General features: G+C 43.0%; 1 protein-coding gene across 2 annotated transcripts in view; it reads right to left on the minus strand.

The window, feature by feature from the left end:
- Positions 1-341: 341 nt before the first annotated feature.
- Positions 342-15,097, minus strand: part of csf1rb (colony stimulating factor 1 receptor, b) — a 30,915-nt gene continuing 16,159 nt past the window's right edge. Inside the window, exons 15-21 of one of the 2 annotated variants that reach the window (XM_065287582.1) lie at positions 6,818-6,897; positions 6,605-6,711; positions 4,236-4,358; positions 3,121-3,232; positions 2,886-2,985; positions 2,703-2,808; positions 342-1,912 (exon numbers count right to left, since the gene is read on the minus strand). In XM_065287582.1, the coding sequence (XP_065143654.1) occupies positions 1,793-1,912; positions 2,703-2,808; positions 2,886-2,985; positions 3,121-3,232; positions 4,236-4,358; positions 6,605-6,711; positions 6,818-6,897 (748 nt within the window). In that variant the 3' untranslated portion in view covers positions 342-1,792. Of the gene's footprint in view, positions 1,913-2,702; positions 2,809-2,885; positions 2,986-3,120; positions 3,233-4,235; positions 4,359-6,604; positions 6,712-6,817; positions 6,898-15,097 lie in introns of those variants that run through there. The other variant, XR_010544176.1, reaches the window with a different exon arrangement.

The following is a 15,097-nucleotide window of genomic DNA, read 5'->3' on the forward strand; positions in this document are numbered from 1 at the left end:
GTGCTATATGAACCTTCGTGAAGTGTAGTAGACTTGCTCCCTCGGTTAGAAAAATCAAGGGAGCGAGGGTCTGTCCATATAAACTTACCTCGTCCACTTGACGAAGTGGAACGCACTTCAAAATGGCGACAGGGATTCCCCCGAGGGGAAGTGTTTAGGGAAGTTCGCGAGTGCGTGTCTTAAACTGGAGTGGAACGCAGCCTACGGCTAATTTAGTACCAAAAGCTTGCAAACTGGTACCAAATGTCTACATATCTGTACCTGAATTGTACATGTTTAGGATGGCACATGGTTCTTGAGGCCTAAAATGAAGGAGGGACTTCTGAATAAACTTTTTCTGAATTTTATTGGTGTTTATTGGTGCTAAGGAGTAAAGATTCATAGTGACTTTGTCCCAAATAGACAAAATGACAAACAGAAAGAAACACTGCATAATATTTACAAGCAATAGCCAGATCAGCTTAATCTAAAGATCTGATCTGTAGCTTAACAAACAAAATGTACCACTCTTTTTTATACTGTGTACCTGGGTCCATTTATAGGCTTGACTCGTCCCCCTGGGTATTTTTCAGCTCCACATATATACTTGTGATACGGTCACACACTGACCTCTTTTGATTTTGTTTAACTCAATAAGGCATTTTGTGGTATAGTCATAACATATTTGATTTATTTGTGTTCATGGACACGATTTTCCTCTTTTCATTGTGTCAGTGAGCACAAATGTCTTTTTCGTCTCTTTCAGCACAAATATGTTTTGTTTGTTTGTTTGTTTCGGGTTGGGGTTAGATTTGGGGTTTGGGTGAGGATGTCATTTCATTTATTGGTTTCTCTTTGTTTCCCTACACATAAAAAGCAAATATTTTGTGACTATACCACAAAATGCTTTGAGATAGGGTTGGATTCTTACATACTAAGAGCATAATTTTATTAATGATCAATAAGGACATATTGTAGAGCCTAAAAAGTTGTTTAGTGTCTATTTTATTGTTACTCTTATGTTTTTTGAGCATTGTCTGTACAGCACCTTTCTGTTTTTGAAAAGTGTTATATAAAAAACTTTGTGTTGAATTTAGCTGAAATGTTTTACTGTAATCTTGCTTTGAAAAGGTCTATATACATTTATTTACATTTCATTTTGTTTTAATTTACTACATTAATATGGGAGAACAAAGTTATATCAATAAACACATTTTAAAAAATACAAGATAATAATAACCTCTCAACAATCAGTGACAAGCTAAAAAAAAACAATGTACCAATAAACAACAAGAAAAAGTAAAATATAACATACTGTGCATTGATGCTTGGAAGTGTCAGCTTTTATAATATCTAAGGATCTTCTTCAAAAGACAAATGATTTAATGTGTCATAATCATTGCAAGACAATACATTGCAGTATATACAAAATCTACTTCTATTCCAAGACCTGCATTACAAATAACTCTTTCCCCATCAGCGTTTTTTTTTTTTCTAAGTTGCCAGCCAGACCCAGCATTAATGCCTTCCAGAAAATGTTCTTCTTTAAATATATAAACTTACAATATATCAAATGACAGATCAAATCCCAAATTTTGAGCAAAAAGCTGAGATAATTGCATTTCTGCAGATTCAGAACATCCTCAAAACATACAGGGAGTTTGCCCTAAGGGGAGACTTCTGTTTTATAAGTTGGGAAAGAGCACCACCTGGTGGATAATACCGGAAATACGGCATTGGCATGGAAGCGTTTTAACTTGTCAATTGCGGGAAAAGATTAAAATGACTGTAAGAGTTGTTTTTTTTTCAGATGCTAGATCAAACTGCTCCTCATTAAAGGCTGCGCCTCTTCTTCGCAAATTGACTCCAGGGTTGAGTTGCATGGTTTTCCCATCAGCTGCCTCTGAAACTCTGGATACATAGTTTCACTGTGCTGTTAAGAAATAAGATTTTACATCATAAATATTACATTTTTGATTTATGCATTGCTGCTTTAACTGATGTTGCTCATTAGTGTAAGATAGTGAAAGAAATATCTTCATTATATTTAGATGTTACTTTTAAATAACTCCATATCAATAAGCCATATTACACATGCAATAGTCCCGTTTCAACACAGTCAGAATATAAAAAGCAACTACTGTAAGTGACCAAGCTGAGGGTTATAAAGGATTATACAGATTTTACTAATTAAATGTGTCTTCCCTCAGTGTTCCTGTCACAAGTTTATGTGAATGGTTCTGCTAAGCTAAGCTGCTATTGAATCACAACACACTAAACAAGCTACAAAATCAGAACTCGTTACGTATTTCTGAAGGAAGAACTTCATAAAACAAGGAAGACATCAGCCCGCTTTTAAGACAATGAGAACAGCACTATACAGATAATTAAATTATGTGAAAAATACCGCGTTTTTAACACGTACACGTGAAACATGAACACATGTTATATTGCCCACTATAAACACAATCAAAGCTTAAAGAACGGGACCTTTAAACATGTAAAGTAATGCACAGTCTCTGTTCATCTGTTCTCTTGAGTGGGATGAAGTATAAAATACAAAACTGTGACTGTAATATATATATTTTACATATGGGATTGGCATATGAGTTTTGTGTTCGGCCAATTTTGATTGGCCATTGGGTTAGTTTTGTTATGTAAGCCTGGCTATATATTGTGGATCTTTTAGATTTAAAAGTGGTTGTAGCTCTGTCATGCGTCACCTTGTTGAATTCCATTGACAGCAACTTTGCAATAAGCTCTCTGATCTTGCCAAAGGTTGGACGCAGAGTTGGGTTGAGGATCCAGCACATTTTCATAATTGTGTAACTGCATGAGATAAAATTTGAGTCACTTGCTATTATTATTTTCTTTTTCCATAAATCTTAAGAAGCTTTTTAACTTACATCTCACGAGGTGCAAAATGTGGTTGTGACATCTGATAACCATCTTTAATCATCTTGTAGAAATTTGTATCAACCACAACATTTGGGTAAGGAGTCATACCTAAAAAAACAAACACCATAAAATCAGTGAACACCATCATACGACTCATTTTTCAGTCATATTTGCGGTATTTATCTTTTTTATTATAAGCATTTCCTTCTTTTCTAGATGGTTTCAAGAAATACTTTAACTTACCAAGGGAATAGATCTCCCACAAGAGAATGCCATACGACCATACATCACTTTGTACTGTGTAAACACATTCAAAAATACTTTCAGGTGACATCCACTTTACTGGGAGTCGTGCCTGCAAAACCAATAAAACTAAATATTAAAATGGAAAGAGTTAACATAACTTTAGTAATGGGTATTTTTGAACTCTCAAAGTGGCGGAAACCGTTTACTTGCATTATATGAATCACAGAGCACTGCGGTTTCTGCAAAATATCTTCTTTATTCTCAAAGAAAGGGCAAAGACGAAGTCTGCCTCAGTTTTTATATGAGATTTAAAAATGACTTACGCGTGCACAGATTGTGGAATAAATCACTATTTTTAGAGGCACTGGGTAGAAATTTCAGGGGGCTAAAGCCCACCTAAAAAGGGCCTAGTGACACCAATGCTTGGCTAGATGGGGCCATCGCCGGGATAATCGTATGGGGCTGTTTTTTGGGTTAGGTCCCTTACTGAATTAACAAATTCCCACAAAAACACTCCAAATCTTGTGGAAAGCATTCCAGAGTAGAAGCTGTAACACTACAAAGACCATGACAATGCAATGTCATCAAATATTGGTGTAATGGACAGGCATCCCAATTTGTCCATATAGTACATGTTTGAAGTTTTGTACAGCCAACTTTTAAAGAATTTCTATAAAACGTAGTACAAAACAAAACAAAAAATGGATACAATCCAACATGGCTTACTTAATGCAAAGCAACCACAACCTTAAATAAACCATGTATAAAATCTAAGCTTACAAGTGTTGTGTGCATCTAAATATGTGCCATTACGTTATCGCTGTAGCTGTGTATAGTTACTTTGCAAATTACCCATGTTTGTACATTACTACAATTAGGTTTATATTAATTTTAATGTACAGACATTAAAATTAAAAAACATAGTTAAAAAAATTTGTTAAAAAACTAACCTTTACTACTAAAGTTTACAGAACTTTTAAAATTTTTGGCAAGCAAAAATAATTTTTTGAGTGCTGGAAACTATTGCTGCTCTGTACCTATGTGCTTGGGCCCTAATAATAATAATAATCAGAATAAGCATTTCTATCAGGGATCTTCTCATTGTAACTTACGTTTCCCTTAACCACATAATTTAAGTCATTCATGATGTCCCGTGCAAGTCCAAAATCACATATCTTGACAACGCCACAGTCAGTCACAAGAACGTTCCTTGCAGCCAAATCTCTGTGAATACACTGATAATAAAAAAATGTGCATTATAAAATAGTTTAGAATTTTGCACTTTTAAATAAATATTTTAACCAAAAATAACATTTCTGTTATCATAATCTCATTATCATGTTACTTTAATGTAATGTGACTTTCTGTCTACTATTTGAAAGAAAATCATATTTGCTGTTTTTTCATGAGAGTGAATAGAGACTGAGGAGCGGATCACACAAAACATGTTTTTTGGCATTTTTTTATGGTTTTCTATGGGCAGCTGTTTACCCTCTTCAATCTTAATCTGCATTTCATTCTGAAGGTTGCATTCTCAGAATGTTGTGGTTCTCTTGTATCATTAAAGTAACCATAATAACTGGCAGCCAAGCTGTTAAAATACACTATTGAGTAAAGTGACAGTGGGATTACACAGACCAAAACAAAAATAGACAGAGCGCGCATTTCAAAAGAGAATAAATGGCTACAGAGGCTTTCAGCAGCAACAACATAAACAAATTACTTTTGTGGACTAAACACACTTCTGGTAGACTTCCACATACTGTAGAATATTGCACATAAATTACCTTCGTTCATTTATCATATCTTACGCGTATCAACTATTACACTGAGCTAGCGTTACTGTGTAAAGTTAATGTATACGTACAATGGTTACTAAGCTACTAATGGTGATTACAGCTACTAAGCTACCGGTCCTGGAGTTCTTGTCTGGCTGCCAAAACCTCTCTGCACAGTTGTGATCCATGCTCGTAGTCTCCTCTCATCTTTAGCAAACCAGAGGATATACTTTATTTTATTTTCAACCAAGTATTTGTTTCAGAGATTCAATTCAATTCAATTTTATTTATATAGGGCTTTTCACAATTTGGTAATTGTATCAAAGCAGCTTTACATAATAGATGTAGTGAAAAGCACAGAAAATCGACAGATAGCATAACATAATACACGATAGCACAAGCAGCTAAATTTGCTGCGGCTATAAATCAACATTATAAGCAAACGTATTACTAATGTAACATATAGAAGTTAAGCCCAAAAAGGCTGCCTCCCCGGGTTGAAAAACCCCCTAGGAGAAAAAAACCCCGGAATTTTAGCCGGGGAAGTAAAAAAAAGTCCTAGGAGGAAAAAACCCTTGGGAGATATATATATATACACATTGAAACGGAACGGATTAGAGATCAGTTTAGGCAGTAGCCAGAATGATAAGAAAATACAGACCGGAAGTTCACTTGGGTTCAAGCCACTGATCTATATAAATGACTGGATTGCGCATAGACCGCTTGACGTAACTGCGTGACGTGAAGCCAGCGCAGAGTTCGAGCGGCCATCTTGGTATTCCCAACCGGCAGAGAGCGTCATTGACTTCCATTCAAAATCATGATCAAAATTTGCCCCCGTTACAGCGTATCAGTTACATAAGGTTAATTTTTAGGATATGTGTACGTATTATTTGTTAATTCTGGTGTTATTTGCAATGTTTATGTTTTAATCGGGCAGGATAATGGATTTATAAAAAACCGTTAAGGTGAGTGTGTCTGCTGCATTTGTTAATGACACGGGTATAAATAAAGTTTTTTTTGACATTCAGCTACACGGTGACGGTCAGCGTTATTTCTCTAAATAAGTTTAGGTAACTTGTAAGTTTAGATAACATAATTACAAAACTAGCAAATTATTGCATGCACATACGGTACAATAATTTAGATTTCAGAATGAGCATGTTTATTGTCATGAATACTAAATATGCTGCGGTCTGTCTGCTGATCTGATACTGTAAAGATGAATGTATAATAACTGATTAAAATGCAAAATGTACAACTTTCAGTAAATAACTATTTACATGCTTAGGACGTTTGTGTTGTAATAATGTACAGGGTAACTTCACATATAAAACGAAGACGAGTAAAGTGATGTTTTATCATTAAAATCTGATAACGTCCATTGATTTATTATTTATACCAACATGGCAGCGCGGTGAGGTGGCTTCACAAGTGTGACGTCATGCGCAATCCAGTCACTTATATAGATCAGTGGTTCAAGCGCATAAACGTGACAACACATGTGCATTCAATTATTCAGTCTATATTATTGTTAATATTATTATTATTGGAGAAATAGATATGTAAACGTTGCATATTTTGTAAATATCTACAAATATATTATGGGTTATTTTCTCGTTTAAAACAGATTGATTGTGGCTACTTAAGGGACTAAAATATTTTTTACATATTACTCATATGCAATTGTACCAAGAAGTTACATTTTTAGAGGAAAGGAAATCCATTCCCTGTGCCACCTGATAGGAGAACTTCAACAAATCAATAATATCCAATGCCCCTGGGTCCTCCCATGCTTTTTTACCGGATTCTAATACAAAAAATAAAAACATTTAAAAAATGCCTCATTTTCTTTCTTTAAGCAGTTAGATTTGATTTATTTAAATTAATTTTAGAGACATTATTGATTACTTTACCCTGATAAAGATCTGGTGACATCTTTGTTGACTGTGCATCCTGGTAGCTGTCTGTGCCAGGGTACACTATACTGTTACTTCTGTCACAAGAAAAACACAAGATTTACAAATGAGAAGACACCAGAAAAAAACACTAAAAGACACACCACTTCTAACAAAATAAAGATATAGCTTTTGTTACCTTGCTGGCAAGATGCCTTGTTAACAAACTTACATTTGTTGGTCTAAAGACATTGTTTACTTTGTGTATGTGTTAGATTAGTGCTGTGGTTACCAGTTCACTGAAAGCATTTTTTCTTCAACTGCTTGCCAATCAGTTTAGAGATTTGTAATAATAACCAGAAAGGTAATCATGGCATTACCTACACTGTAAAAAATACTTTGCTGCCTTAAAAAATTTTGTTGAATCAACTCGGATTTACAGGTCATTTCAACTTACTATTATTTATCTTGACTAGAGATGAGTTGTTATAACTACAGGTAAGTTGTTATAACTTATAAAATTAATTTGACTTTTCTCAACTATATTTTACAAGTTGTGACAACTCATCTCTGACATGACTTGTAAATCTGAGTTGATTTAACAAAAATTTTTAAGGCAGTAAAGTATTTTTTACATTGTATATGTTTAAAATGCGGGCAAGGTTAAAGATTCCGATTTATTCAAAATATCAAGAAGTGAACAAATGAGAACAAGCAAGAACGTCTCGGTTACGTATGTAACCCTCGTTCCCTGAAGGAAGGGAACGGAGACGTCACGTCGTGACCGACGAATTGGGAACCGCTCCGCGGGTGACCTATCTACTTCGAGAAACTATAAAAATGCCAATGAACTTGGCATGCAGGTATTTGCATAATGCCGGCGCCGCCCCGCCAGGTGCGTATATAAGCCGCAGGTGCACAATACCAAATTAGCTATATTATTGCTGAGAAGCCGAGCAACAGTGCCCGGCCTGAAAACAGCAATGGAACAGCAAACTGTGGCGACGGGACGTGACGTCTCCGTTCCCTTCCTTCAGGGAACGAGGGTTACATACGTAACCGAGACGTTCCCTTTCAGTCGGTCACTACGACGTCACGTCGTGACCGACGAATTGGGAATCCCTACCAAAACGCCACTGCAGCTGAACCCTTCCAGTGCCTGCAAAAGCCCTCCGCCCTCCACATAAGGGGCGGAACCTAAGGCGAAATGCAGAAGGCCGGTCACTACCTGTTCCTTAACCCACGATAGTGAAGCAGCGAACTGGGGAAGCGTCTGAACTGAGCGGAGCTAGAACACTGCGGAAGCCATCCCCTAAGAAGGTTGAATGGATGACATAAAATATGAAACAACCGAAGGTTGCTCATAAGAAGTCTCTGAACAAAACATAGTATGCAGAGAGATGCAGAGGAGGCTCTGCTAAGGAAAAACGTGGAGGATTAGTACCCCACGGAGTATACACACAAATGAACCCCACATAGGGGACAAATGTGGACGCCTAGCCTACACAGGTTTACAGAGAATACATCAGAGATAGGTTGACAGCGGATGCTCCGCAACACCAGCTATCAGGGCGGTGGAGGAGAGGCAAAAACAGTTTTTGAGACGTTTTTGCCCCGATGGCCTTCCATATTGGTGCAAATGTGCAGCACCAAAATAGAGGCTCCAAGCCGACACACGAGCCGACCCTCGGCATTCTTAACTAGTTAGTAGAAAGAACCCGAGTGGAAACCGGTTCGACACGAACACTATAGAATCTTGTGAACGTATTAGGTGTCGCCCAGCTGCAGCTCTACAAATATCTGTTAGCGAGAAACCGCGAGCCAGTGCCCAAGATGATGCCACACTGCGTGTAGAGTGAGCACGTAAATTAAACGGACAAGGCACATTCTGCTTTTGATATGCAAGGGCTATAGTATCCACAATCCAATGGGACATCCTCTGCTTGGTGACAGCTTTTCCTTTCTGCTGACCACCGTAACAAACAAAGAGCTGATCTGAGGTCCTAAAGCTTTGCGTCCTGTCAATATACACACGTAGTGCACGAACAGGGCATAACAAAGCCATGGCTGGGTCTGCCTGCTCCAAAGGCAGCGCTTGCAGGTTCACCACTTGATCTCTGAAAGGAGTGGTGGGAACTTTGGGCACAAAGCCGGGCCGGGGTCTCAGTGTTACGCTGGATGCAGCCGGCCCGAACTGGAGGCACGAATCGTCGACCGAAAATGCATGAATATCCCCTATCCTCTTAACAGAAGCCAAAGTGAGGAGAGTTAATGTCTTCATAGTAAGAAATTTAACACTCACACTATGCAGAGGCTCAAATGGGGCTTCCTGGAGTGATTTCAGCACCAAGGACAGGTCCCACGGAGGAATAGAGGGAGGACGCGAAGGATTCAGTCTTCGAGCGCCTCTAAGAAATCTAATGACCAGGTCGAGCTGACCCACTGTCCTACCGTTTACGGGTGAATGGTGAGCTGATATCGCAGCTATATCGACCTTAATAGTGGATGGTGACAGCCTATTCTCCAAACGACGCTGGAGATACAAAAGCACAACACTAATCGGGCATTCTCGGGGGTTTTCACTTTGGGAAGAACACCAGTCGACAAACAGGTTCCATTTAAGCGCGTAAGCCTGTCTCGTAGACGGCGCTCGAGCTGCAGCAAAAGTGTTAGATACCTCTTGCGGTAAATCACTCAAATCCTCCGTGCCCCGTCCAGAGACCACACATGGAGGTTCCACAGGTCGGGGCGCGGGTGCCATAATGTGCCCTCTTGTTGAGAAAGAAGGTCCTTCCTCAGGGGAATCTTCCAAGGAGGGGCTGTCGCGAGGAGAGAGAGTTCTGGAAACCAACTCCTGGTTGTCCAATACGGTGCCACCAACAGCACGCTCTCCTCGTCCTCCCGGATTTTGCATAGGGTTTGCGCAATGAGGCTCACCGGAGGGAACGCGTATTTGCGCATGTTTCGCGGCCAGCTGTGTGCCAATGCATCCACGCTGAGCGAGTCGTCGGCTAGTGAATAGAACAGGCGACAATGGGTCGTCTCTGGGGAAGCAAACAGATCTATCTGCGCTTTGCCGAAACGTCTCCAAATCTGCTGAACCGCAATGGGGTGGAGTCGCCATTCAGCCCGAGAGAGCGCATCCGCCTCTACATTGAGCGTGCCCGGGATGTAAATGGCACGAAGAGACCTCAAATTCTTCTGACTCCAAGTGAGGAGATGACGGGCGAGATGCGACAGGTGACGCGAGCGTAAACCGCCTTGACGATTGATGTACGCCACGGTCGCAGTGTTGTCTGTGCGAACTAATACATCTTTGCCCTGTAACTCGTTGCTGAAACGGACGAGCGCAAGATATACAGCCCACATTTCTCGGCAATTTATGTGCCAATGCAGCTGGGGTGCCGTCCAGACCCCCGAAGCCGCAAGCCCATCGTACGTGGCCCCCCACCCCGTGTCCGAAGCATCTGTGCATACTATTGCATGCCTGGAGACCTGTCTCAGAGGCACACTGGCTCGGAGAAACGCACGGTCTGACCACGGAGTGAAAGTGCGACGACACGCAGGTGTAATGATAACACGGTGAATGCCGCGCAGCCACGCTCTCCTCGGGACTCGATCGTGAAGCCAATGTTGAAGCGGTCGCATATGAAGCAGTCCGAGCGGAGTTACAGCTGCGGCTGCTGCCATATGCCCCAGGAGCTTCTGAAATTGTTTCAGCTGGACCGCGCTCTTGCTCTTGAATGTATTCAGGCAAGTCAGAATCGACTGTACACGCGCTTCTGTTAGACGAGCTGTCAAATCGATCGAGTCCAGTTCCATCCCGAGAAAAGAGATTCTCTGCACGGGGCAAAGCTTGCTCTTTTCCCAGTTGACCCGAAGACCCAAACGAGCAAGGTGTTTTAGAGTTAAATCTCTGTGATCGCACAGCGTCTGACGTGTTTGAGCTATTATGAGCCAATCGTCTAAATACGCGAGAATGCGCACACCTTTCTCTCTCAGGGGTTTTAAAGCCCCCTCCACTACTTTGGTGAATACACGGGGAGACAGAGAGAGCCCGAATGGGAGGACTTTGTACTGGTATGCTCGCCCCTCGAACGCAAAGCGGAGAAACGGCCTGTGCCGGGGGAGAATCGATACGTGGAAGTACGCGTCCTTCAGGTCGATGGATGCGAACCAATCGTTTGTACGAATGCATGGAAATATGCGCTTGGGCGTCAGCATCTTGAACGGCATTCTGTGAAGTGCACGGTTCAGCGAACGCAGGTCCAGGATCGGTCGCAAGCCGCCGCTTTTCTTGGGTACAATAAAGTAAGGGCTGTAAAACCCCGACCTCATCTCGGCTGGAGGGACCGGCTCGATCGCGTCCTTCGCCAGTAGGACAGCGATCTCCGCACGGAGGACGTGCGCATCGGCAGCTCTCACCGCAGTGAAACGAACGCCGGAGAATTTGGGGGGACGCCGGGCAAATTGGATCGCGTAGCCGAGACGAATCGTGCGTAAAAGCCAACGCGACGGGCTGGGAAGCTGTTCCCACGCCCCCAGACACCGTGCGAGAGGGACTAAAGGCACGATCGGTGTACCCGCGGCGGGCGCAACGGAGGTGATCGCCGGTGTGTGCGTATTGGCCGCACCAACAGCAGTGTTGTGCATGATAACACTCACCTGAGTCCGCTGCTGGGTGGGTAAGGGAGGCTCTGCTGGAGACACCTCACGCCACTCGATGCACCCTCTGGCGAAGGGGGAGGAAGACGATGGGTTATGAGCCCGTGATTATCTTCTCTCCCCTGAGAAGACAGAGAGCGCGGAGGGGTTATGAGCCCGTGCGTTGCTCTCGTACTCCTCTGATGAGTCGGAGAACGAGGGGGGGTTATGAGCCTGCTCGTGTCTCCGGCGCTCATCTGAAGACCTAGAGATGGAAGTGGAATTCGCTCTTTTTGTGGAATTGTGGGTGCCGACTGAAAAGTCGGCGGAACAGAAAATTGAAACAAAGGATTCCCCAACCGGCCCTCCTCCGGTGGGGGGAGTGGTGCTTTCACCATCTCCCGAAGAGCGATCCCCTCCATCTCTAGGTCGCCCGTCTCAGGGCCGCTTCGATTTTCTTTTTCCACCCTTTGAAGCGGGCTGAGCGGGCGGGGCGGGCTGCTGACGACCGGTTCCTCGCTTCTTAGAAGAGCCCCGGGCAGGAACGGAGGCGGCCGCCGCAGGACGCCCTCGGCGAGGAGCAGGCTGAGGTGCCGACGTGGACGGGGCAGGCGCAGGACGCTTCCGACGTGGCATGATCTGAGCGATGCGGTCGCACGAAGCGCCAGATCCGTAGCCGCACGCAGTTCAGAGAACTCCGCCGAGTCGTGACCTCCCGCGTGCAGGTCCCTCAGAGCCTTAGCCTGGTGGACCTGCAGCAATGCCATGGCATGCAGGGCAGAGGCTGCCTCCCCACAAGCCTTGTAAGCAGCACCGGACAGCGCCGAAGACTGCTTACAGGCCCGTGAGGGGAGAGTAGGCTGGTCCCGCCAGGAGGAAGCGACACCGGCCGGACACAACTGCATCGCGACCGGCCGCTCCACTGACGGGATACCAGTGTACCCCTTGGCATCTCCACCCTCGAGAGAGGTGAGGGGTGAAGGCTGAAACGGTCGGTTCCGGGCGGAAAACAGGGTTTTCCACGACCGCGTCAGCTCTTCATGCACCTCGGGGAAGAAAGGCACCGGGGGCGAGGACTGAGAAGCCCTGGCACCCCCGAAGAACCAATCATCGAGGCGGGACGGTTCAGGTGGGGGAGGTTTAGTCCACTCCAAGCCGACCGCCTCCGCCGCCCGAGCGAGCATGGCTGCCATCTCGGGGTCGAACACAGAAGCCGCAACCTGGCCCGAAGGCGGGAGCGGATCCGGATCGACGTCCGAGGCTGACAACCCCCCTTCCGATGTTACGGTGGACATCGCGTCGGGTGGAGGCTCGACAGAGCGCGAGGACACCGTAGAACACGGGCCGCTCGTCTCCATCGGGACCTCCGCTGGCAACGGATCAGGGCGCTGGGAGCTGCTGGACGAACCAGCAGACCGACCCAGCACCGTTATACGGAGATCATCCTTCGCAAGTCTGGTAGCTGCGCTCTTAGCAGCACCAGACTTGGAAGGCGGGCGCCGTTCCCGGAGAAACGACACCTGTCTCCGCATATCCACCATAACCATGCCCTCACAGATGGAGCATGAACTATCACGCAACGCTGCCTCTGCGTGCTGGAGCCCCAGACACGAAAGACAACTCTGGTGGCCATCCCGGGGGGCGATGAACACACCGCATCCAGAAACCGAACACGGACGGAAATCCATCTTTAAAAAGACGACCCCGACCGTGACACGAATGAGTGGCTGTCTTTAAAAAGACACAAAGCTCAAACGTGCTGCTCTTTTAGGGAAATCACTCTTTTGTGCAAGCTGGTGAAACACACAGGGAGAGGCAACGCACTCACTCGAACTCAAGTCCTAAATTAAAGAGACAGAGAGAGAGAGAAAGGGTGGAGAAAAAACACTGCGAGCCTCCGCTGAGGTGTCTTTGCCCAACCAACTTCAGCAAGCTGAGATCTTATTTTCTTCCCCTCAGAACAGGATCTACGAAGATCAGTTTGAAAAGCTTCTCGAGAGCAGATGTCTGCCGGCTTCGAAGCAATAAAAGCTAATTTGGTATTGTGCACCTGCGGCTTATATACGCACCTGGCGGGGCGGCGCCGGCATTATGCAAATACCTGCATGCCAAGTTCATTGGCGTTTTTATAGTTTCTCGAAGTAGATAGGTCACCCGCGGAGCGGTTCCCAATTCGTCGGTCACGACGTGACGTCGTAGTGACCGACTGAAAGGGAACTAATACTCAGCAATATGCCTTAATAGATAGCTTACTGTATCCAGAACCAAGCCGATATTCAACCATTATACAGTATGAAACTTGCATTATAATAATAGGATTTTGTTTCTCTTTCCTGTTTAGTCCTTGAACTTGAGGACAATGAGAATAACAGAGCCAGTCCTGCTGCCGTGAAGCTCATCACATCACTTATCTACTGGCCTGCCTTCAACATGAATCTGCCCAGTGACCACCGACTGGTTCCCGTTTAATCTAAAGATGAAAACCACTATTTTATGTTACAAACCTTTCACGTTGCATCATTTAACATAAAAATTTAAATCTATTATTTGATTTTCAAAGATTTATTATAAAAACTGATTCTTTTTTCACCAAAATGCAATAAATCCATTTTTTTTCAAAATGCTTTAAATCTGTTGAATCAATATATAAATGTGCATTCAATTTTGCCATGTTATATTCATTTAGTTGACTAGTGGTATACACTGATTAAACATTAATGGCACGTCGTCGCTGAACTTTCTTGACAGCAATCATCTGTAAAATATTTTTGTCCTGCTCGATTTTTGTTGACTTCAAGTAAAATAATGGAAAGTTTTTCTTAAGATCCCCTGTGGTCAATGTGTTAGCATGACAGAAGCTTGATGCTGTATAAGAACAAGCAACATACATTATTTCTCTGTGGCCCGAGTGGCTTACGTTTCTTATCCGCCACAGAAAACCACCACAGGTTTATCAATGCTATCAAAAGTATTATTTTGTTTTTGTTTGTTTGTTGATCGTGAAGTACAAAGTAGATGAGGAATAATAGGATTCCGTGTGTATTCCATGCGCTACCATTGTTGTCTATATGCGTTGAATGGCGCGCTATGATTGGTATAAACAACGACAGATAGCAATGGAAGTCTCCAGTCTTATTCATGGAAAGCCTATAGAGGTTGTTTATGAGTTTAAGTACCTTGGAACAATTTTTGACAATCTGCTTAAATTTACTTCCAATACAGAGGAGATACTGAGGAAATGTCAGCAGCGGCAGTATCTTCTAAGGAAACTTAATTCCATTGGAGTTAGTAAGAACATTCTTACTATCTTCTACTACTCCTATATTGAAAGTGTCATTACATTTTCCATCGTCTGCTGGTTTCATTCAATTGACCTCCAAAATAGAAACTGTCTGGAGCGTACAGTTAAAGTTTGCTAAAAAATTCTTGCACTATCCATTAGGGCTCTTGTTACTATAAGTGAACAGCAAATGCTGAGGTTGGCTGGAAGGATTTTAAGAGACAGTTCACATGTTATGTTCCCTGTTTTTGAGTGGCTTTACTCAGGGCGTAAGCATCTTTGTCATTTAAGATAAATAATCAAAACACTCGCTCTACAAGTTGCACAAGTACAGAAAAAGTATTTATTTTTATATTATATATATTTTTAAATAA

The sequence above is a fragment of the Paramisgurnus dabryanus genome, chromosome 18, assembly GCF_030506205.2.
Source record: "Paramisgurnus dabryanus chromosome 18, PD_genome_1.1, whole genome shotgun sequence".
NCBI classification, from domain to species: Eukaryota; Metazoa; Chordata; class Actinopteri; order Cypriniformes; family Cobitidae; genus Paramisgurnus; species Paramisgurnus dabryanus.